The sequence below is a fragment of the Nymphaea colorata genome, chromosome 12 (genome assembly GCF_008831285.2).
Source record: "Nymphaea colorata isolate Beijing-Zhang1983 chromosome 12, ASM883128v2, whole genome shotgun sequence".
NCBI lineage: Eukaryota > Viridiplantae > Streptophyta > Magnoliopsida > Nymphaeales > Nymphaeaceae > Nymphaea > Nymphaea colorata.
In genome coordinates, this window is record NC_045149.1 from 12,497,236 (window position 1) to 12,521,607 (window position 24,372).

The window sequence follows — 24,372 nt, forward strand, 5'->3', positions numbered from 1 at the left end:
GCATCACATTTTCAAAACAAACTACTAATAGCCTTTCAAAACAATTCATATCATATATCAAATCATGTGCATGCATACATACATTCATTCACAAAACAATCAATCAATTCACATCACAATCCTAGGATCCCACGATCCTAGGAACACACATTCACACATTTGCCATAGGCAGGGATTTGCCTGAAATGCCGCCATACCTGTGGCGCGCTCACAAAACTCTTCACAATGCCTCGAGCTTCGAATATGGTAGCTCAAGGTCGACGGGACGTACTCGGTGTACCTGCAGACGTAAACAAAAGATAAGATTTCTACTAATTAGCTTATCGATCCAAACAAATATAAAACAAAATCATTGAGGCGTATGTCATCGCCTCAAAAAGGTGTCGACGGGTAGTGTCGACCTACAAGCCCTCTAATAGGCCACTTCCCAACATCTTGCCGTTGCTTGCTACCAAATGTCAAAACGCAATGCTTCGATCGATCCATCCTTAATACATTCTTTTGCCTTGTCTGGATTGCCTTCTCCTGTAAAGACATGCGGCTGCATTGCCATAAACTGTTGGTACGACACCGTCGTTGCCTTCTCCTGAAGTGGCGCAGTGGTGTCTCCTGAATGAGATGCATTGCTCCTCTAATTACTGACCATCGACTGTACAAGGGAGGTCGGTGTTTGCAACATTGTCAACATTATGGTCTGTTGATCCACTGGTGGAGTCTGCCTTGGTGGGGTTTGAGCACTCACACTAGTCTGAGCATTCTATTGCCCTGATGTACTGTCATCCACTGGGGTACGTGCATCAGAACGGGCCGGACTTGGCTCTCTTTGATCCACAATTCTAATAGGCTTTTCTTCCATTGTCAAATCATCTTGCACCTGAATACCTTGAAAATCAATCACATGCGTAGGATCTGGTACGTACTTTCGAAGCATGGAAACATGGAAAACGTCATGAACATGACTCAAGTCAGGTGGTAATGCCAATTTGTATGCCACCTCTCCAATCTTTTCTAATATCTCAAAGGTCCTACGAACCTTTGGCTCAACTTTCCCTTCACACCAAAACGAAAAACGCCTTTAGTAGGAGAAATCTTCAAGAACACATGATCACCAACCTCAAAAGCCAACTCTCTACGTCGAATGTCGGCATAGCTTTCTGTCTACTCTGCGCAGTCAACAACTTTTTCCTTATCAATTGGGGCGGGTTGGGATCCGTCGAACCAAGGACCCGAGCTCGGGAGTGGGTCGGGTTGTTACAGTGGTATCAGAGCAGTTTCAACACTCGGACCTGGGGTCCCACACGTGCGGACGCGTGTGCCTTAAGGGGGGTGGATTGTAACACCTCAGAAGTTTAGTCCCGTATTGAAGATTATGAGGGATCTTCAAGGATTTATAAAGGGATGCTTTAATGAGATGATTGTCCTGGTTTCTAGCCTTTTTAGGATTGGGGCCAAAATTGCTAGGGGGCGGGTTGGGATCCGTCGAACCAAGGGCCCGAGCCCGGGAGTGGGTCGGGTTGTTACAGTGGTATCAGAGCAGTTTCAACACTCGGACCTGGGGTCCCACACGCGCGGACGCGTGTGCCTTAAGGGGGGTGGATTGTAACACCCCAGAAGTTTAGTCCCGTATCGAAGATTGTGAGGGATCTTCAAGGACTTATAAAGGGAGACTTTAATGAGATGATTGTCCTGGTTCCTAGCCTTTTTAGGATTGGAACCGAAACTGCTAGGCGGCGGGTTGGGATCCGTCGAACCAAGGACCCGAGCTCGGGAGTGGGTCGGGTTGTTACATTAAAGATCTTAGTTGTTGGAACAATCTGCTGGCAGTAGGGCACTTGTTAGTTTCTGTTATCAGCTTTTAGTTTTTATATTCAATCTATACTTTGTGTGCAGTTTTTTGCTGTTTTCAACTATGTTCTCACCAGATGCCACAAATTTTGCAGAAGCATCCGAAAGCAGATAGTGTAAAGCTAAAAAAAACTAGAGAAGACCTCCAAAACAAAGTTGATTTACTGCGAAAACAGGCTGATGTGAGCTTCATCTTTGTAGTAGTTTATGCCTAGATTAAAAAAATATTCATGCTGCCCATTTCATTTTTTATTTTGCCAGATTTATGATGACAGAGGCCCTGTTATAGATGCTGTTGTCTGGAACGATGGTGATGTTTGGAGAGTTGCTGTTGATACCCAGCAGCTTGAGGAAGATCCGGAGTTTGGAAAACTGGCCAACTTCAATCCTATGACCAACTTTAGGTTGTGCAAGACTTGATGACTCCTCTGTTCTAGTTTGATTTATCCTTTGACCTCGTTGACTATCTCATGCATGGTTGACCTGTTTTAGAGTTGATCCACTTTATTTGTTTTCATTTAGTTTGTTGATTTTTGAAACCCTTTTTTTTTTTAAATTTCTTTCGGGTTTCTGTTTTGGACCCAAGGATCCAAACTGATCAGAGAACTCATATTTGATTGTATTATTGACCTTCTATCATTCATTTATTGAGGTTGATCAATGTGATTAGTCCTAATTTGCTTTATTAATTTCTCTACATTCCCTTCTTTTTCTTTCATTACTCCTGAAGTTCTTTTGAGATGAGTCACCCTAGGTTTACCGTGAGGAAAGCCTTCATATCTTGTGTTGGCGATTGTGTTAAGAAGTTCAGGAGTGCTATCAACAGCCTTCTTATCTTCTATTTGTTTTTTATAGATTAAGGCGTTTCTAAAGTCTCATTCTGGACTATGTCAAAAGCTGTGAAAGTTTCTTCTGTTCGTTATTATATCAAGTAATAGTTTTGTAGATCAGCTCACACGTCCAATGCAATGTCAGAAGCTGCAAAAGTTTCTCTTTTCATTATTATGTCAAAGTGCATGTTTGCCTGGATCAGCCATATTTACTATACCCTATCCTTGCAGGACGGAGCACAAGTATGGTATTTTTAGCAAATTGGATGTGTGTTCCTTTGTCACAAATATTTATGATGAAGGGAACATCTTAAGCATTGTAACCGATTGTTCTCCTCATGCCACCCATGTTGCTGGCATTGCTGCTGCTTTCCATCCTGAGGTACTACTATGCTTCCACACAATTTGCAAAAACAAGAAGCAACCCAAAAAAACTTTTTCGTTTATATATATATATTATCTACAATTTACAAAAACAAGAAGCAACCCAAGGACACCTTTTGGTGTGTGTGTGTGTGTGTGTGTGTGTATATATATATATATATATATAAGTCAATGCTGCCATGTGCCAGATAGTTGCTAGATGAGTAAAATTTAAAAATTCATTGCTAAAGGGATGATAATAAATGGTTGCTCAAACTAGCATAATTTGTTGTGGTATCATAAGCCGTGGCTAATACCAGGTCAGTGATTATTTTTTAGCGACAAATTCCAGTTTTAGCCATTCGGCAACATCAGACACATGGCAGCATTGAATTCCTCATATGTGTGTGTGTGTCTATATAAATGTTTCTGGACTGCTTTTTGTTTCCATAAATTAAGATTTACAATATTATTGGAATGAGTTTTTGAATTTTTGTTCCATTGATGGCTTATTCCACTAATGAGTATGGATTACTATTTTTTGATTTGTAATTGGGACTGAAATATACTGAAGGAACCCTTGCTGAATGGAGTTGCACCTGGCGCACAGTTGATTTCGTGTAAAATTGGTGATTCACGTTTAGGCTCCATGGAGACAGGCACCGGTTTAATACGTGCATTGATAGCTGTTGTTGAGGTATTTATTCATGGGGGATCTGATTGATTTGTAACCTAAAATGCAGCATGCTCCTTTTACATGCATCAGCATATATGCATGGATGACAGGCACTGATAGCAACCTTTTTTCTTGCTGTAGAAGGTATAGTTCTTTGTTGTACTTCTGACTCTTGATAATTTATGATGCAATGGCATATATTAAGAAAATATTGACTTTTACCTGGCCCTTTAACGGCATTTTTCCAAGTTGGACCAGTAAGAAAAAGTGTAGGATTGGCATTTTGTGCATTTGCATGTTCACACTTCACATATGAATGCATGTATATATGCAATTTTTCTACGCATTAAGGCTCCAGTGTTCCCATGTTTAGCAACTGTGAGGGCTCAATACATCTTCTGTTGACTGTTGTAACTCTTTCATGAGCTGAGAACATAAAATCTATGGTCAAAATAGAAGATTCTATACTTTTAACTGTAGGAATATGTGTCATGTATGAAAAGAAGAAAACCCCTCTTCCTTCAACTAATATCAATGTCCGATGTGCAAATCTAGCATTTTATCGACATTTCCATCCAGAAAATGACAAAAGCTCCCTTACACACAACTCCTAAGAGTGTCTGGCAGCTAAATCACATAGATTTGGGTGCAGATATGGCAAGTTTTATAAAATTTGGTTTGCGGTGGCGACAATAGTATGTATCTATATATATATATATATATATATATATATAATATAATATAATATAATCTATTATCTGATCAATTATTTTATAATTTTATTTTGTATATATATTTTGTCAATATTTTTGTGTAAATGAATTTTATGTTTAAATTATTTTAGTTTAAAATTTTATACTAAATAAAATTCTTTATAAAAGTTGTCGTTTTTCACCCTTGTTGTCTTTTCAAAAGGGACTTGGTGTCTTTTTCAAAATGTGACACCTCTCTTGTCCATTTAAAAAGTGCAATAATCAGTTATCATTTAAAAAGAGACTTGTGGTCCTTTCAGGTCTCTTGTTAAAAGATACTTGATTAGGTGAAAGAGACCTGTTTTAGGTCTCTTTAAAAAGACATATCGTCCATGTTTATAAGGATGTTATGAAAGTCAAGGATGTTATGAAAGTCAAAGATGAGAGAGAGAGAGAGAGAGAGAGAGAGAGAAGGTCAGAGGGAAAAAGAAAAGCAAGTGAAAGAATGAAAACGAGAAAGGAGAGAGAAAGATGCATGGAGGGGAAAGGAAAACAGAGAAAAAGATGGAGGAAAGAGAAAAAGGGGGGGGGGTGTTCTTTCTTTGTTCACTTATAGATGAGTTGGGTGCAGTTCTATGTCACACAAATGCACCATTTTAGGCATCACACTTATGTCACACAAATGCACCATTTTAGGTATCGCACCTATGTCACACAAATGCACCATTTTAGGCATCGCACTTGCATCAATGCGATGCTTCTGATTCGAACAAAGAATCGGGTGTCGTTGACCAATATCACTTTGTTTCGTTTTCCTCTCTTTCTCTCATATTTCACTTTTTATATTGTCCTTTTAAACAAGGACGATAAATTCTCTTAAGAGACTAGTCTCTTTTAAAAGGAGACATTGGTCAAAGTTTCTTTTATAAAGAGATTTAAAAGGATGAGAAGTTTCTTTAAAGAGGACAGATTCCTTTTCAAAAGGATAACAAAAGTATCTCATTTTGAAAAAGATACTTTGTCCTTTTTAAAAGGATAAGATGAGTGAAAATCGACAACTTTTTAAAAGAATTTTATCTAGTATAAAATTTTAACTAAAAATAGTTTAACTATAAAATTCATTTAAAATAAAATATTGACAAAAAACTGAAAAAATATACTTCAATAAAATTATAAAATAATTTGATGCTTGTGTTATTAGTTTCTCACTTATTTTATTTTTCACCCATTTTTAGTTTTTTAATTTTTTATAAAATTTATCGTATTTTTCCCTTTTTTTCAAGCTCGCCGTATTATACCCGAGAAAAACCTTACCATTAAAACTCCGAGACGTTGTCTATGACTACGGTTGAATATAACATAAATTTGTTTTATAATATATATAATTATATAAACGTGCTTTATCATTTTTAACATAGGCAATTGCAAAAAACATTAGCGAGAAAGCACACTTCTTGGTTTGATCCTATCAGCTTGGACAACCTTGATGTGCTAGAACCATGGGTTGACGAAGAGCCAACTATAATATTTGGTGATGATGATCTTCAGTGCTTCAATGTTGCAAAAGTTGCTGATGAAGGAGAGTCTGTTGGATATGTTGGTGAAAATGTTCAACTTCATGAAAATGACGATGAGGATGAGGATGAGGATGAGAATGAAGATGATGAAAATTAAAAATGAGAGTCGAGGGTGCTTTCATTATGATATTGTTATGAATTATGATTATGAATGTTTGTGAATGATAGATCATGACTTCATAGCTATAATAAGCCTATCATTCTGGACAACATGCTTTTATAAAGAACATATTTTTCTTAATCTTTCCTTATTTTTTCTTAATTTTTTCTTGTTCTTTTGAATTCAAACAAATTTATGATACATTATGATATTTTCTTTTTCTTTTGAATTCAAACAAATTTATGAAACGTTACGATATTTTATGATACAACGTATCTTAAAGCCGGACTGATACGGTTCACAATATACTTTTTACAACTTTGTATATATATTCTCCTGCCACACCTGCATGCAAAATTTTTTGAAATTGCTGCATCCTGCACCCATACCCACATGATTAAGGTGTAGTTAGCATCACTTGACTCACATCAATTGAGTTGGGTGCTGCACCCAGGGAAAATCCGCACCCAAATACGCGTCGACATGGGTGTGGCATCTAAAATGGCACGTCTGTGTGACATAGTCTAGCAGTCAAGTGCGAGGGGCGTTTCGTAACCCAAAATTGAAAGAACTTTGATTCTTTTTTCTCCACCATTCACGTATTGTACAATATGGAGTGCATCTCAGTGTATTATATGGTCCAGGCCTGCATCATATGATACAGGGTTATAGGGGTATAACCTAACAGTTCTGTCGGCCATTACAGTAGGCAAAACATTGTATCCAGTTGTGTGTGTTTTCATGCTACTCTCATACACATGGTGAGAGCCAAAAGGGATTTTACTTTCCCATTGAAAGCCTTGTCTAGTGCATATGATAACTTTATTGTAGTGGTGATAGAGCGAATGATATTTTTATTTTACATTTTTTAATATCGTTTCAATCTTATGGTTGTTCATGGTCTTATGGTTTCTTTTCTGTATGGTTGTGGTTTATTTTCATTAACTTTTTTTTTTTTTTTGATTCTATGCAGCATAAATGTGATCTTATTAACATGAGTTATGGTGAACCAACATTGCTTCCTGACTATGGGAGATTTGTTGATCTTGTAAATGAGGTGTTATTCTAATTCTGTTCTTTAGTAAGTTGTTTTCTCTATCTCTTGCAAATTGAAATTTTTACCTCTGCAAGACTTATTGGTTCGTTACTGGATGTAGGTTGTGGACAAGCACCGGGTAATTTTCATAAGCAGTGCAGGCAATAATGGTCCAGCATTGACCACTGTTGGGGCTCCTGGTGGGACAAGTTCTAGCATATTTGGTGTTGGTGCTTATGTGTCACCAGCCATGGCTGCAGCAGCCCATTGTGTTGTTGACCCGCCACCAGAGGGGTTAGAATACACTTGGTATGCCTAATTAAAATTCCAACCTTTGTAGTTTAATCTGCTCTAGCATTGAAACTGAAACTTTACATGAGTCCATTTGTCTTTTGCTTCTATCAAAAAGTCCTACCCCTGTGCTTATTGGTTGGTGCTTGAGAGGTCTTTCTGAGCAATATGATCATGCATTATTAATATCACTTGCTTCCTTGTTACGGTCAGGCTTTCTAAATTTTTTTACCTTTTTTGTGCTGGATGTGTTTTGAAGTGTTCCATTCAGCAGATTTTTGAAGAGTAAATGGCATTTTTTTTAATGCATGACTCTTCCCACGAAATCAGTTTTAACTGTTAAGATTTCACCATAACCTGTTCAAAGCAAGAAAAGATAAAAATGCAAGAGAAGAGAATCCAGAAAGTTGCACGTCCCAGGGCTGTGACAAATTGATTGTTTTGTAAAAGAGTGTATCCCTAAACGAGTACATACTAACATCCTTACAAAAATGGGTATTTATAAAACAAGTATACATACAACATATCCAAATCCAAATAATAAAACAAAATGTAATACACAACTTTTAACATTACCCATCAAGTTGTGCATAATTTTGAACCACAAACAACTCTTTTGAAAACCAAAACTTGTTATTGGTGAGACCCATAATAAACAACTATGCAACTTGATTATTTGATTGAATGAGGTGGGGCTTGATAGAAATCTAGCACCAATATCTGTAACCAGAAAACAGTACTCACGCAGGGAGAGAGAGAGAGAGAGAGAGAGAGAGAGAAGAAACTAAGGAGAAGAAGCCGTAGCCAAAATGGTTTGCACGGCCTCTATTTATAATCCCATTTCCAGAATTCCAAGAGTCTCCAATCTTAGAATCCTAAGAGATTTCACAAGCTCCAAGGACATTAATTACATCATAGAAACCTAAGAGACTTCACATATTACAAAGATATTAACTACAACATAGAATCCTAGGATGTTACAAGGACATTAAATATCTTAACACATTCTAAAAGGAGGTGAAATCCTAAGAGACTACTCTTCAACGTGCTGGTGAAATATTTAAATTTTAACACCCTTCCTCAAGTTGTGCATGGTTTTGCACCATGTACAACTTGCCTTTTAAAAACCAGAATCGTTCCTTTGTTAATCCTTTTGTAAATAAGTCTGCAACTTGTTCATCTGTACGAATATAAATAGGCTGAATCTCCTTGTCTTCCACCTTTTGTCTAACAAAGTGTTGATCAATCTCAGTGTGCTTTGTTCGACCATGTTGTATGGGATTAAAGACAATGTTAATAGCGCTTTGATTATCGCACATTAACATTGATGTTTTAATCTTTTCTCCAATGTCTTCTAGCAAATGTCTAACCCATGTAACTTCAACAGTACCTGCAGCCATGCATCTGTATTCAACTTCAGTGCTGGATTTTGCTACTGCCTTTTGCTTTCGACAACTCCAAGACACAAGATTACGTCCAATGAAAATACAAAAACCAGAAATGGACTTTCTTTGATCGGGATCTCCAGCCCAATCTGCATCTGTGAATGTCATAAATTGATGTCCAGTAGTTATATTTTCACTCTTACCAGAAACTAAGCCATCTCCTGTTGTCCCTTTAAGATATCTTAATATTCTTTTGACAGCATCCATGTGAGTATCTCTAGGTGATATTGCGTAGGATCTTCATATAACTCCCCATCCTGAGCACTTAGTCTTTGATTTAGAACACTAGGAGTTCCAACAGGCTTACAATCAGACATACCTGACTTTTTCAGCAGATCCAACGTGTATTTCTGTTGTGTCAATGTGAGGCGATTATTGTGCCTATCAATCTCCACTCCAAGAAAGAATCGTACATCACCAAGCTCTTTCATTTTGAAGTTTTGCATCATCAAAACTTTAGCTTCTTCTATGTGTTTTTCTGAATTGCCTGTGATAACAATATCAACATATATAAGAAGTAAAGTAAATATGTTTTCCTTTCGATAAATGAAAAGAGAGTGATCTAGAGGACATCTCCGAAAACCACATTCTTGAATCTTGCAGGAGAAACTGTCAAACCACGAACGTGAGGCATGTTTAAGTCCATAAATAGATTTTCTTAGTTTGCAAACCCATGCATGAGAGTCTTCTTTCATGTATCCTGGAGGTTGTTCCATATATACTTTCTCCCTTAAATCACCATAAAGAAAACCACGTCCATTTGATGTAGTCTCCATCCATATTCAACTGCCAATGATATAATCACGCGAATTGTTCTCATTTTGATCACAGGGCTGAATGTCTCATCATAATCTTCTCCATATTGTTGTGTAAACCCTTTTGCTACTAACCTTGCTTTGTGTCTTTCTATGCTGCCGTCAGGTTTGTATTTAGTTTTGTATACCCATTTGGAGCCCACTACGTTCTTTTCGTTGGCCTCGGAACGATCTCCCATGTTCCACATTCATGCAAGGCATCCATTTCTTCTTTCATAGCCTTTCTCCAATGATGTGCCTTTCTCCAATGATGTGATTTTGATGCTTGATCAAATGAAGTAGGTTCTTCCTCCTTGCCAACTTTTGCCATGAATAACTGAAAATCAAGTGATAAAGAATCATAGCTAACCCACCTGTGAATGGGATGACGAATGCGTTGGGATCTTCTAAGGTGGGGCATGTTGTCTTCTTCACTGTGAGCATCTCTGTCCCTTAGTCGTCGACTATAGATAAGACCCGAATAACGATGTGCATCGTTGCTCTGTTCTTCATTATTGCTTTCGTGATGACTTGATGACTGTGTTGGATCTTCTTGATTTTCACTTTGAGCCATATCCGACGATTGTATTGCTCTCTTTGGATCTTCATTTTGAGACACATCATTCAGGATCTGCATTGAATAACTGTGTACTGGTCCACAGATCATAAGATTCAATGGTCATAGGCATTTCATTTGTATTATCAAAACTATGTTCATCAAAAATGACATTTCTTGAAGTTTTGATACGTTTAGTTGTTGGATCATAGCATCGAAAACCTTTATATTCATCAGCATATCCAACGAATCTACATTGAATAGCTTTGTCTTGAAACTTGTTCCTCAAGGCAGCATCAACGTGAACATAGCATACACAACAAAAAACCTTCAAGTTCTTGTAATCAGGTTGTTTGCCTAAGAGTGTAAAATATGGCGATTTAGACATCAAGAGTGTCATAAGCAAACAATTTATTATGTATACAGCAGTATGGAAGGCTTCAGTCCACAAGGAAATGGGCACATTAGTATCATGCATCATGCTCATGGCGCTTTCAACTATATGTCGATGTTTTCGCTCAACTGCACCATTTTGTTGTGGTGTGTAAGGGCAGGAAATTTGTCTAGTTATCCCCTTTTCATGTAGAAATTCAATAAAATCAAGCGAGGAATATTCTCCCCCTCCATCACATTGAAAATGCACCACATTGGATGAAAATTTGGTTTGAATCATGGCATAGAAGTTTCGAAATAGGTGAGGTACTTCTGATTTGTGTTTCATGAAGTAAATCCAGGTGAAACGTGAGTAAGAGTCAATGAATAAGACATAATATCTTGACCCAGACATGGAATCAATAGGGGCTGGCCCCCATACATCAGAAAAAATAGTTTCAAAAGGTTTGGAAGCCTTTTGATTTATATTATGGAAAGGTAAAACATGCCTCTTACAAAGTCCACAACTTGAACATTTTTTGACACTTGAAGTAAGAGGTAAGCTTGATCTTGGAATGAGACTATCTGTGACAAATTTTTCAATGAAATGTCGACCACAGTGTCTTAGCCGACTATGCCACAGATCAGACTCCAAAAATTGGTTAGGGCCCCTTACTTTTGGTTGAAAATGGCAAGAACTTGGCCCTGATGACGCATTATGAGAAAGAGAAAATGTCTTCAATCCTATATCAAAAGTGGATGAATCCTTGAGTAGACATTCCTCGAGGACATACATATTCTCTTGACGCTCCCCTCTAGCGAACATTTTCTTCGATTGGAGGTCCTTGACATAGACAGAAGAAGGTGTGAATTCAACAGAAGAGCTTGTATCATCAATTAGTTTAGAAATGGATATGATGTTCTTTTTGATATTGGGAGCAAGAACAACATTAGACAGTGATAGAGAGGAGGATGACAATGGAATATGTGCATTTTCAATATGTGTAATGGGATGAGATTTTCCATCACCTGATATAATGCAACTTCTACCGTAATGAAGGGATAAGTTAGTCAATTTACCTGCATTTCCTGTCACATGGGTAGCTGCACCTGAATCCAAGAACCATTCTCCCTGCTCATTTTGCTTTATAGTCATTATTGAGAATACGGTCATCAATAGCTGTTGCATATCTTCAGCGGTGGATTTAGAACTTTGTCCTCCTTGTTTATAATCATGTCTTACCCCTTTGTTTTTATTTTGAGGATTAAACCAACACTGTGCCTTCATGTGCCCTTTCCTGTTGCACTGAAAACAAATTGGTATTTTTCTTGAAGTATCCAAAGGAGACATACCTTGGTTATGTGGTGTTGGTAGAATGCCACGACGACCATGGTTGGAGTTCCCATGGCTTTTACCAAACTTTACATTCATAGCCAACACATTTTGCGAGTTCCCTTGATCAGTCCTTTCAATGACTCTTTTCATATTCATTTCGTGTTGGAGAAGTTTACCTTGTAGTTCGCTGAAAGAAGGCAGAACAGGAAGGACCTTAAGAGCTGTAATAAAAGCATGATAATCATGCCCAAGTCCATTCAAGGTTTGCTGCACCTTGTCCTTATCAGAAATGTTATTCCCTGAGGCAGCAAGTTGGTCTGCGACGGCCTTAATACGACCCAAATAATCCATGATAGACGTTGAACCTTTGCTCAAATTCTGAAATTCTTTCTTTAAGTACATAATTCGAGCTTCTGATATTTGGGAAAAGGTATCAGCAAGGGTTTCCCATAATTCTTCTGCAGTACAATCATCAGAAACTGAAAGTAACACTTGTTGAGATAAAGTTGACAAAATATACGCAACCAGACTTTGGTCACGTCTCATCCACATAGCATGTTCAGGATTGCTGTCTTCATGAACAACAATAACTTCTCCTTCCTCATTTTTTATTTCCTACAAAACGGATATTGGTGGAGCCTTTGTTGAACCATCGAGATGTCCAAAGAGGCCTTGACTTCTTATGACAGGCATGATTTGCCTTTTCCAGATCAGATAATTCTCATGGTTGAGTTTTTTCGGTAATAAGGTGAGGAAGAAAACTTGAGGACATGCCAGAATGCGAAAGGTTTTCCATGACAGCAGAAAGGAAGGGTATATAGGTAGAAGATGAGAGGGAAAGAAGACACGATATAACAAGATGTGTCCTTACGTAAGCAAGAAGAAAAAGGAACAAGAATTGCGCAAGAGAAAAGTAAATTCAGGATAGAGACAAGATGAGAAAAGAGTTCTAACTAGATCAGACCTGTTTGGGCATTTCGTTTGGTAGAGATAACGTAACCTGGCGTTCTGATACCATGATAGAAATATAGCACCAATATCTATAACCAGAAAACAGTACTCACGCAGGAAGAGAGAGAGAGAGAGAGAGAGAGAGAGAGAGAGAGAGAGAGAGAGAGAGGGAGAGAGAATGAAAACAAGAAGAAACTGAGGAGAAGAAGCCATAGCCAAAATGGTTTGCACGGCCTCTATTTATAATCCCATTTCCAGAATGCTAAGAGTCTCCAATCGTAGAATCCTAGGAGATTTCACAAGCTCCAAGGACATTAATTACATCATAGAAACCTAAGAGACTTCACATATTACAAAGATATTAACTACATAGGAGACTTCACATATAACAAAGATATTAACTACAACATAGAATCCTAGGAGACTCTTTACATGTTATAAGGACATTAAATATCTTAACACATTCTATAAAGAGGTGGAATCCTAAGAGACTCCTCTTAAACATGCTGGGGAAGGATTTATATTTTAATGAGGCTCAATCTCCTTGTCTTTAATTTTCTATATGATGAAGTGCTCATATATCTCAATATGCATAGCCTTACCATGATAAGAATGGGTTTAAAGCATCTAGTAATTGGTTTTCTAACTCACGTAGTTCCCTAACCTTTGTCACTTGTGTAGTGGCAGAAGCCATTGTCCTATATTCTTCTATGCTACATCTGGCGACTGTCTGCTGTTTCTTATTACACCAAGAGAGAATAATTAAGACCAACAAAAACGTACTGACTTCCTATCATCTGCGTTGTAGAACAGGTTTGTGAGAATGTGAGAAAGAGAAGAATCAATTTTCATACCCTAATTTCACATTAATAAGGGATTAGGGGTAGCTACCAAAATCACATAAGCAGTACATAAAGTAAATTGAAAATATTAAAGAGAGCCTCCCATGTCCTATAAATATTTACCAAAAAGCCCATCACAATATGATATTTACTGTCAAGTGTTGACACTCCCTTTCAAGTTGGAGCATAGATGTTCATCATGCTCAGCTTGTTACAATGTCTTATAAAATCGGCTACGGGAAGATGATTCGTAAACACATAAGCTACCGCTTCTTTTGAAGTCAAATGGGCAGTGATGTGACTCATGCCTGAACCATATCATAGATGTAATGGCAATCAACTTTTATTTGCTTGGTTCTCATGAAAAAAGGGATTATTGGTAATATAGGTAGCTGTCTTGTTGTCACATCTCATCTTCATGGGTGACTTCACCTAAATGCATAAAGTGTGATAACTTGACGTTGCCACCAAACGTCAAAACTCAAGACTTCAATCAATCCATCACTAACACATTTCTCATTAGCTTTCTTTAGTTGACGCGTCTTTCCCGCAATTAAGATTCTCAACATACAACACATATGTACATCAATGGAAACATATTTCCCAAGCTCGTTAAAACAGTTCTAAACCTTCACCACAACATCACAATCTCTATTATGCTTCCCTATTGCTTCGAAAATTAACCCAACATGTTAGAGGAACCATTATACACGTAGATACTCGTCTTTCTCAAAATGGGCATAAACTTTCCCCAAAATAGCAACATTTCTAGCATGCACTTTAAATCATCAAATCTTTAGACTACCATGCTCAATCAGTAAATATACATGCTCCAACAACAAATATTCAACAATTCAAGCTCGATTAGGTCTCGCTCACCCCAATCTTAGTGTCCAAACTGTCGCAATGTTCTTGCCAGCCACCTCAAGCATTCGATCAAGTGCCAAAAACCCAAAATTGCTTGCTGCCATCGCCAACCACACGGCCTAATCGCTGAAAAAAGGGGGAAGACAGACTTCCCTAGTTGAAATCTAATCATCCAGCAATAAGTACGATGAATATCAACGAAAGGAAGATGAAAAGAGAGGTCTGCCGTGAGAAGATGTCACACCCCGACCTTTTAACACACAACCATTTTTTTTCTAAACTCCAACATTGAGGTGTGACTACACATCAGTTCAAAAAGAAATGAGCCAAGCAATTCAAAACAATGGGGCAAGCTTTCCATTTTATATAGCCTTTCAGTTCAACTGTACATTTGACCAAAAATGCCCCAAAATCAAAACATCAATGCCTAATAAAAAAACAAGGCATCAGTAAAACCAAAACCCGACGCGCCGGCACTACAAAAACCAAACCCAAAACCTCCCCAGTAGGACGTGAGTGTAGCCATCTGCTCAGCCTGCCGCCCCGGGTCCGCCAAAACCTGAAAAGAGAAACAACTGAAGGCTTAGCCTTCGCAGTATGGCAACAAGCCAGGAAAAGTCCAAACCCTCTTAGGTAGGGCTCAATTATACAATCACACATCAGAACAATCTATCATTATGTCGTGTCAGGACACGACATGCAGAGGTCACTCAATGGCTACAATAACATAATTTCAATCACATGCAAGACATCCTCAAACATGTCACTTGCATTTATAAGCACGACAGTCACATGCACATCAATCCTGTACATTTCCATCACATACATTTCAGTTTCAATACTATCAGTGAATTTACAGTTCCTGTGGATGCAAACACAGGCACGTGCACACCGCGGGCGGCCTACAGCCGAAAGACAACCCCCATGGTGGCCCAGAACAGTATGGATCCATCTATCTGCTTCAGCGGTAGAGCACTCATCCATGGATGTGTGAATTCCAAGGAGAGATACTCAGCCTTCCCTAGGACACCCAGGTTGGGAAGGCGGGAGCCTACGCTCCAAGCACATCACACAGCAGAACTCTGGGGCCTTGCACCGCCTGCGCTCCGAACAGGCGAGACCAGTGGCGAAAGCGGGACAACTCCCGAACACATAGTCACTTCCCACTGGCCTCTCATCTCTTATTCTTTCATTCTTATACTTATACTTGCACAAACACACTTAACTGGCTAGCTCATGGGGTTGATTCACTTCACTAGTGAACCCACACCTCCATTTGCCTTCACACGAGCATTACACATAACAACAACAGTTTTGGCTAGCCGTCATAACAAAATGGGTACAACTACCCTCTGTGCAATCATTTGCATCATTGCCCGCGGCAATGTGCATTCAATAAACATAACATTCACATTCATCATTATAACAATCACATCTTTGAAAACTTAGCCAAACCACAGAGAGTAGTCTCAATCTGTGGTGGGCTCGTAGCTGTCCTATGCAATTATCATTCTAGGATGCCTTCTAATGCACAATTGGGGTTGAGGAGACACTCGACTCGATACCCCGCCTCATCTGTCCTAAACAGTTATCAATTCTAGCATGCACATGCAAATGCGTAACATTTCCAAAACAATTACTATAAGTCTTTCAAAACAATTCATATCATATATCAATTCATGCACATGCATACACACATTCATTCACGGAACAATCAATCAATTAACATCACAAATCCTAGGATCCCATGATCCTAGGAACACACATTCACACCCTTGCCCAGGCAGGGATTTGCCTGGAATGTCGCCATACCTGTGGCGCGCTCACAACACTCTTCAAAATGCCTTGAACTTCGAATCAGGTAGCTCAAGGTCGACGGGACGTGCCCGGTGCACCTGAAAACATAAACAAAAGATAAGATTTCTACTAGTTATCATCACATTCCAAGCAAGTACAAAACAAAAGCATTGAGGCGCGTGTCATCGCCTCAAGAGGGTGTCGAAGAGTAGTGTCGACCTACAAGGTCTCCAATAGGCCACTTCCCAACCTCTTGCCGTTGCATGCCACCAACGTCAAAACACAATGCTTCAATCACTCCATCCTTAACACTTCTTAAATGCTTTCTATAGTTAAAGCGTCTACCCCAAAGATACATCCAATAAACGTATTCCCCCTAAATAACGCCAAAATACATTCATTCACAAAAGCATGCGCCACGTGCTCGCAACAACGGTTCTAAATCTTCCCCACAACATCTCAAATTTTACCATGTTTCCCTATTGCTTCAAAAATTAACCCATCATGCGCAAATGATCATTATAGCCATGAATCAACGCTTCTCCAACATAATCCTACTTTCTCCAAAAACAAAATCTCTAACATGTGTCCCAAATCATCAATTCTAAACTCTAGCATGCTCAAGCAGTAATTATACATGCTCTAATCGATAATATTCAATAGTTTGGGCTTGATTAGATCTTGCTCACCCCAAAACGAGAGTCCGAACTGTTGTAACGTCTCCGACAGCCACCTTAAGCGTCCAATCGATTCCCAACCAACAAAAAAAACGTGCCCAGTCTCCACCACCAACACCCCTAGTCGCTGCTATGAGGAAAAAGAACACTTCCCCCAAGCTGAAAATCGATCAACAGCGATAAGATTAGTGAAAACGAGTGCTCAGTTGGGGAAAAAGGCAAAATCAGATAGAAAATAGGGAGAGAGAGCTCACGAAGGGACCGTGTGGGCTGGGAGAGGCGCTGACAAAAAGGGGAGACAGAGAGAGGAGGGGTTCAGACCAAAAAAAAGGGGAAAACGGTGGTGGGGGTGAGAGAAGAGAGAGAGCAGGTGGGGGAGTGAGAGTGAGTGAGGAGAGGGATCGTGTGAAGAAGAGGGCACGAGAGAAAAGAGGGAGACGGCCAGAGAGAGTCATTCGGTTGAGAGGGGAGATGACAGCCAGTGGGAGAGGGAGGAGGGAAAAGAAAACGGGAAGAAGAAGAGGAGAGAAGAGAGGAAGAGGCAGGGGACGACAGGGTTCACCTCAAGCGCCGCCGTCGCCGTCGCCGTCGCCGCCGTCGTCACCGTCGCTGTCGCCGTCGCCGCCGTCGTCGCCGTCGTCGTCGCCGTCGCCGCCGTCGCCGCCGTCGTCGCCGTCGTCGTCGCCGTCGCCGCCGTCGCCGCCGTCGTCGTCGCCGTCGCCGCCGTCGTCGCCGTCGCCGTCGCCGCCGTCGCTGCCTTCTTCTTCCCTGAGTTCCAGTCGTGGGTAAGAGGCGATACAAGGAAAACGGGGGAGAAGAGAAAGCGAGGGAGGGGAGACGGTGTCGGGCTCCTCGCGCGTGGGGCTAGGGTTCGGGTCTGGACCCTGACCCGACCCGCTCTGCTCAAAACGCCGAGCGTTACAGAAGAAGGCAGTTGGCAAGGCAAAAAGGGAGGCTCGGCACAGGGGTTCGGTTGAAGGAGACTCGCACGGTTAGGGAGAGGGACCGGTCAAAGGGGAAAGACGGGCAGTGAGGGTGAGAGTGCGTGAGAAGGGAGAAGGAGGCGAGAGAAAGCAGGTGCGAGAGAATGAGGGTGCTGACAGTGAGGGGTGAGCGTGGGCTGAGCTTGCCCGAGCAGAGAGCGTGGGTGAGGGAGGAGGAGAAGAAGGAAGAAGGAGAAAGAAGAAGAAAGAAGACGAAAGAGGTAAAGGGAGAGGTCGAGAGGGCTTACCGGGAGCACCGCTGCCCTTCCTCCGCTGGCCCAGTCGTCGTCGTTGCCACTCCTTCCGCTTCCTGATTCTCTAGGTCGTGCGAACCAGCGAGAGACGAAGGAGGGGGAAACGCTGAGGAAGGAGGGGGAGAAGGGGCGTTGGGCTCCTCTACGCACGTGGAGCTCGGGTCCGGGTCTGGACCCTAACCCGACCCGACCTGAAATGACGAGCGTTACAGCTGGAGTCTATTCACACATATCTCCTAGCGTGAATAGACTCCTCCACATGTTCCGTTGCTGGAAATCAGTCAACTAGAACAGACGAGAAGAGAAGGAGAAAGAGACGGAAGAAGGGGGAGGAGAAGGCCTGAGAGCAGAAGGAGGGTCGCCGGCTGGTTGCTTCACGTCGCCAGATTCATGGACGTCCACTGCCTATCGCCGGCTGTTTGCTTAACGTCGCCAGTCACGTCCGCTGCTCTGATACCATGTTGCTGCCTTGACCCCAGGTCCGAGTGCTGAAACCGCTCTGATACCACTATAACACCCGACCCACTTCTGGGCTCGGGTCCCTGGTTCGACGGATCCCAACCCGCCTCCCTAGCAGTTTCGGTTCTAACCCTGAAAAGGCTAGGAACCAAGACAATCATCTCGTTAGTGACCCCCTTTCTAAACCCTTGAAGATTCATCACAATCTTCGATACGAGACTAAACATTTGGGGCGTTACAGAAAGAGTTGAAGTCATGAGAGTTGGGGAGAGAAAACTTACTTGATTCACTAACCCTAATCTCTATTATAAAGAGATTAGGGTAGAAAGGAGATTTACAGATTACATTAATCTAAAATAAAGAAAATATTAAAGAGGTCTTATAACTCTTTAATATTATATAGAACCACCTAGAAACATAAACTCCTCTAATTTCAACATAGGACAAGGCCAATGCTTGACCTCACCATTTCTATGGTATCTTAACTTTCCAAGGTCTTTGAGATCAAACTCTGAAGTTAACATCTTTTTCAGCCCTGTATCCTTTTCTTCATCATCTTGTGTAACTATCATATCATCCACATAAATTAAGAGAAGAGCAACCTTGTCCTCCATTTGTTTCACAAAGAGTGTGTGGTCTCCATTAACTTGATGATATCCATGCTTCTTCATCACAAGTCTGAGGCGCTCAAACCATGCCCAAGGAGGTTGTTTAAGACCATACAAAGCCTTCTTCAGTTTGCAACACTTTTCTCTTGTCTCATAACTAGGGAGCATACTCATATAAACTTCCTCTTCCAAATCACCATTAAGGAAGACAATCGATACATCTGCCACTCCTTTGACACTGTTAAAGCAAGAATCACTCAGACAATCTTAATCTTTGCAACTAGGGTAAACGTCTCTAGGTAGTCTATGATATACTTCTGATTGAAATCTTTTGCGACCAGCCGAACCTTGTATCTTTCTACAGATCCATCAAGTTTATACGGGGCCGTATCTTACGATATGTATCATCATGTTTCAAAAATGCGATACGATACACCACCTGTATCGTAAACAGGTGGTGTATCGTGCTTGTATTGCACGTATCGTACGATAGAGGCACTGTATCGTACGATACAGTTACGATACATTATGTACTTATGTTATGTTCCTTCTTGTGCTTTTTAGATTGATATTGACATATTGTTATGAATTTGATGATTATGAATGATGAAGTAATGAACCGTAACTTTATAGCAATAATAATACATGTTCTTTATGAAGCACATATTTTTCTTGATTTTTACTGTTTTTTTATAATTTTTTTGGACTTTTTTATATTTTTTATATTTTTTTTTAAAATACGATACAATTACGATATTTTACGCTATAACGTATCTTAAAGTCAGACCGATACGACTTACGATACGCTTTTTGCAACATTGCATAAAGTTACAAATAGGATGCACAGTACATGACATGGTCCTTTTTTACAATGAGAGGTACTATCCATCTTGCTTCTTCTTTCGTGCTTGCTTCCACTAATGGTATAGAAAACTGCAAGGCTAACACATTCTGCAGTGACATTCAAAACACTTGTTCTACATCTCTCTAAATTGACAAAATTGTTGCTTTTTCTCTGCCTTTTATCTCTCATTCCTTTCAACTTTTCGTTTCTGTTATTAAATTGGACAACTCTTCTACATGATAATACAGGTCTAGCCGAGGTCCAACAACAGATGGTGACCTGGGTGTCTGTATAAGTGCTCCTGGTGGTGCTGTGGCTCCTGTCCCAACATGGACATTGCAGCGGCGCATGCTTATGAATGGAACTTCCATGGCATCTCCATCTGCATGTGGAGCAGTAGCATTGTTAGTTAGTGCAATGAAGGTGATTTCAAAGTTCACCATCCTTCACTAATGGCCTGAATTCTGCAAGGTCACTGCTCAATCAATAGCCATGTGTTGCAAATTTATTTTTTGTTGTTGTAGGCTGAAGGTATCCCTGTGAGTCCTTATAGTATGCGTAATGCACTTCAAAACACTGCAATTGCAATTGGTAATTCACCGGAAGACAAACTATCTACAGGTGAAGGTCTGATCCAAGTCGACAGGTGGGTGTTTGTTGCCCATTTTTTTCCTTCTCTGGTGTCATATTGTCTGTATAATTTTGTTATGTACAAAAGATAGTTGCAACTCATGAAGTTCATACCTCTGTACAGGGCATATGAATATCTTCAACAGTCAAAAAGTCTTCCTTGTGTTACTTATAAAGCAACAGTCAGTGCATGTGGAAAATCAGGTGATTCCTTCAAAATGCTTCATGATAACATTTCAGTTTTTTTTCATGCTTCAAAAAGGTTTCACGATGTCATTTTGTTTTGTTTTGATATAGTCATGTTTCTGTGTCGCATGTCTACCTTTTTCTGATGTTTCTACTCCTCTTTTCACATTATCTGTTTTTCCTACTCTAACTGGTCTTCAATTTTTTAAAATTTTATTGTTCTTTAGTTCAAAGTTCTAACACGTCACATAAACAGTGTTAAAGTAGCTGCAACGAAAATGGATTATATACATGGCAGTTTAAAATTTCATTCCAACAACTCTTATGGGCTATTTGGTTTTCTTTTTGAACTAATATATTTATTTCTTTTAGGCCCCACTGCAAGAGGAATCTACTTAAGGGAATCTAGTGCCTCTGAACGGGCTACAGAGGTTCGACTTTGTATATTTGACTTGTTGCTTATTTACTCATACAATTCGATTTGTTTAATGTGTCACAATGTAGATACAAATTTTATGATTCATCTTTTTGGAGTTACACATTGCTGGTTTTAAAACCATTGTTGGGATTTTGCATTGAGCTTGTCTTAAAAATGGATGATAGATGGCATACCTTGTATCTCTATGTCTGGTATTGCCTCAAAAAGGTTCAATTGTTCTTTTTATGCCAAATCACTCAAAACTAAATCAGGAATAAATTTAATGGAAGCAAAAGCTTCATAGCTCCTAAGAATATATAAAAGAACAAGTCCCCACCCTAAGTCATAGTTTTATTCATCAAGGGGCTTTAGCTTCAGTCTCTCTTGTTGGAGCATTGATGGCAGAGATTGGAGGAAAAGGAAAGTGAAAAGAAGATTAGAACAGATATTAAGAAGTTGTTAATCTCTTGAGTTCTTGACTAGAAGAACAATTACTTCAGATCTCTCAGAGCATACCTTTCAGTGAAATTCTGGTCTCTTGCTTGATACAATATCATATTTTGACATCTCGTGATCTTGATTTGCAGAAAACAGAGGAATGGAAAAGAGATGTGTACAATGGTCGGGGAGGCAGCAATTGGGCCACCTCCTAACCCTAAATCAATAATATTAAACACATTTTACAGTATGGACAAGTATACCCTTCATCAGACAAACAAAATACAAGCCATTAGTAAAACAGTCCACCACATGTTTAAATAAGGGAAAGTGCACCTGGATTATACGTGTCTGGATCCAGATCCAGACATGTCAACTTCACGTTTTGACACTAGGTACCTTTTGGATTGGGTTTGGGTCAGACCCAGTTTGATCCAAAATTTTAAGTGAAAGGCTCGACCTTTCACTTTATGTTGTCATTGTTTTTAAAATTAATTTTTTGTGATCATTTGTATGAATTAGTGAACTTATAGACCATATTGTTGATGCATATCTGAACTTATAAAATTCTTTTGTTTCAAATTTGTGGGTCACCCATGATTAGTTACAAATATGTGTGTGTGGCCTTACCATACCCCCTTATCCAGACCTGTACCTCTGACCCATGTGACTTAATTTTGATGCACATGTTACACATTAAAATTCAATAAATCAAATGAAGCTTTCATTAACCTTAATTTAACTAACAAAAGTCTATAGTGATATGGAAAAAAGTGAAACCTCTAGCTTTAATAATAAAATTTGTAAGTTGCTAACCAACATGTTCTATGAAAAGAATAAAATTAATCATTTGCTATCTTGTTCTCAATACGACAACTAATTTGTTAGCTTACCATTTTACTCTAATCATATATGTCAAAAGTGCATTGTTTGCCTAATTGCTGCTCTGTGTCAAGCATTCATTGTTTGCTTGCATCAGGACACATCAATTTTTTCTCCTGTTTTTGTTTGAACCTGAAAGGCTTATTTTATTATACTTAAGACAGTTATCAAGCTGCATATGGGCAGACTGTTGCCCTTTGAGTTTTCGAAAAAGAATCTCAGAATTTCAAAAAATTATCTCCTGAATTTTTTATAAAGAATTACTGGTTCTCACGATAGAATTGTCTAGTTTGACCTCTGGGGTTGCCGAAGTTTGGTTACAAACAATCATTGTGCCCCTTCTTGTTCCAGTTTATTATAAGGTTTCACTGACATACCTTGTTTTTTCAGCTGTCCTCATTTGCATTTTTCTAATTTTTTCCCCTATTTGGTTCCATTAAAATGTAAACTATTGAGGTTATGAAGGATTCATTTAGAAACCAATGTTCGGGGTTCAATATGAATGTCAGAAACTGTTTAACAGGTGTGAGATTATGTATCTAAAAATCTAAACTTTATTTAGATTAGCATTATTAAAATTACATTCTGTCACATTTTCTACTTTTTCTCTGGACAGTATTAGTAGGATATTCAACATGAACTATTTGGAAAATGATTTCCTATTCAAGGCAGTCTTTCAACATTAGAATGTGCAAGGCTTCACTTCAAGTTCTATTAAAAACATCATATTGTGGGCGCAATTAATCATTTTTTGGTAGATTTGTGTTCATATCTTGCAGTTGGATTCTCAGATGACTCAATCAACTGGAAGACAACCCATGGTTTAGTCGCTTTTTATTTTAAAAGATTATCTGAATGATTTTATAACCAAGTATTTACGTAGCATGAGAAAAGACACCTCCATAAAATTGATGAAGTTTGGGTTTATTCTTTTCAATATCTGGTAAGTGAGGCAGCTTTTTATGATGACTGTAACCATCTTCATGGTTTAGGTCATAGATGGTGTTCTCCTCTGCCATGTAGTTGTTCAGAAACGTGTTCCAAATTTTCTGCTTTTGCGCTGGTTAGGCCTCATTTTCTCTTAGTATGAACAGAAGTCATAGTACATTTTAATTTATTCTTGTTTTTCAAGTGGTATGGGTTTTGTGAAATCTGCAGTTGTGAACATTATGATTCTTCATTTATTCATTTTTGGATAAACCTGTTGCCTCATATCTGAGCAAATAATTAGTTGATTGTCTGTAAAGGTTTTCCCATATAGTTGGCAGCTTTATAGGCAAGACCACGATAGCAGACAGCAATTTTCTTGGAACTTGTTGCCACAGCCTATGTAGTTCATAGTGCTTGGAGACATCTGAATAATTGACTGAATATGTGAATAATGTCAGACCATCCACTGTATATGTATATACTACTTTTTTTTTGGCTCTATTTTGCGCTTCAGTAAATCTGTTTGTGAGAATGGAAATCTACTCGTTAATTGAAAAGTCATCTTTATTGTGCTTGCATCTAAAAAAATTCTGACATGTTTGAACAAATGGTTCAGTATTTAACAGTTTCAGAAATTTTATGTTGAGAATGTGGAAAAAAGAATAACAGACTTGTAGTTTGCATTTCTTAAAT

At 39.2% G+C, this 24,372-nt stretch overlaps 1 protein-coding gene across 4 annotated transcripts in view; it reads left to right on the plus strand.

Moving 5' to 3' along the window:
• Window positions 1–24,372, plus strand: part of LOC116265646 (tripeptidyl-peptidase 2) — a 109,013-nt gene that overhangs the window by 4,917 nt on the left and 79,724 nt on the right. For 3 of the 4 annotated variants that reach the window (XM_031646393.2, XM_031646391.2, XM_031646392.2), the window contains exons 6-15: window positions 1,941–2,027; window positions 2,107–2,249; window positions 2,907–3,057; window positions 3,613–3,735; window positions 7,057–7,140; window positions 7,241–7,428; window positions 20,444–20,618; window positions 20,720–20,841; window positions 20,950–21,029; window positions 21,384–21,442. In XM_031646393.2, coding sequence (XP_031502253.1) covers window positions 1,941–2,027; window positions 2,107–2,249; window positions 2,907–3,057; window positions 3,613–3,735; window positions 7,057–7,140; window positions 7,241–7,428; window positions 20,444–20,618; window positions 20,720–20,841; window positions 20,950–21,029; window positions 21,384–21,442 — 1,212 coding nt within the window. The remainder of the gene's footprint in view (window positions 1–1,940; window positions 2,028–2,106; window positions 2,250–2,906; window positions 3,058–3,612; window positions 3,736–7,056; window positions 7,141–7,240; window positions 7,429–20,443; window positions 20,619–20,719; window positions 20,842–20,949; window positions 21,030–21,383; window positions 21,443–24,372) is intronic. The other variant, XM_031646395.2, reaches the window with a different exon arrangement.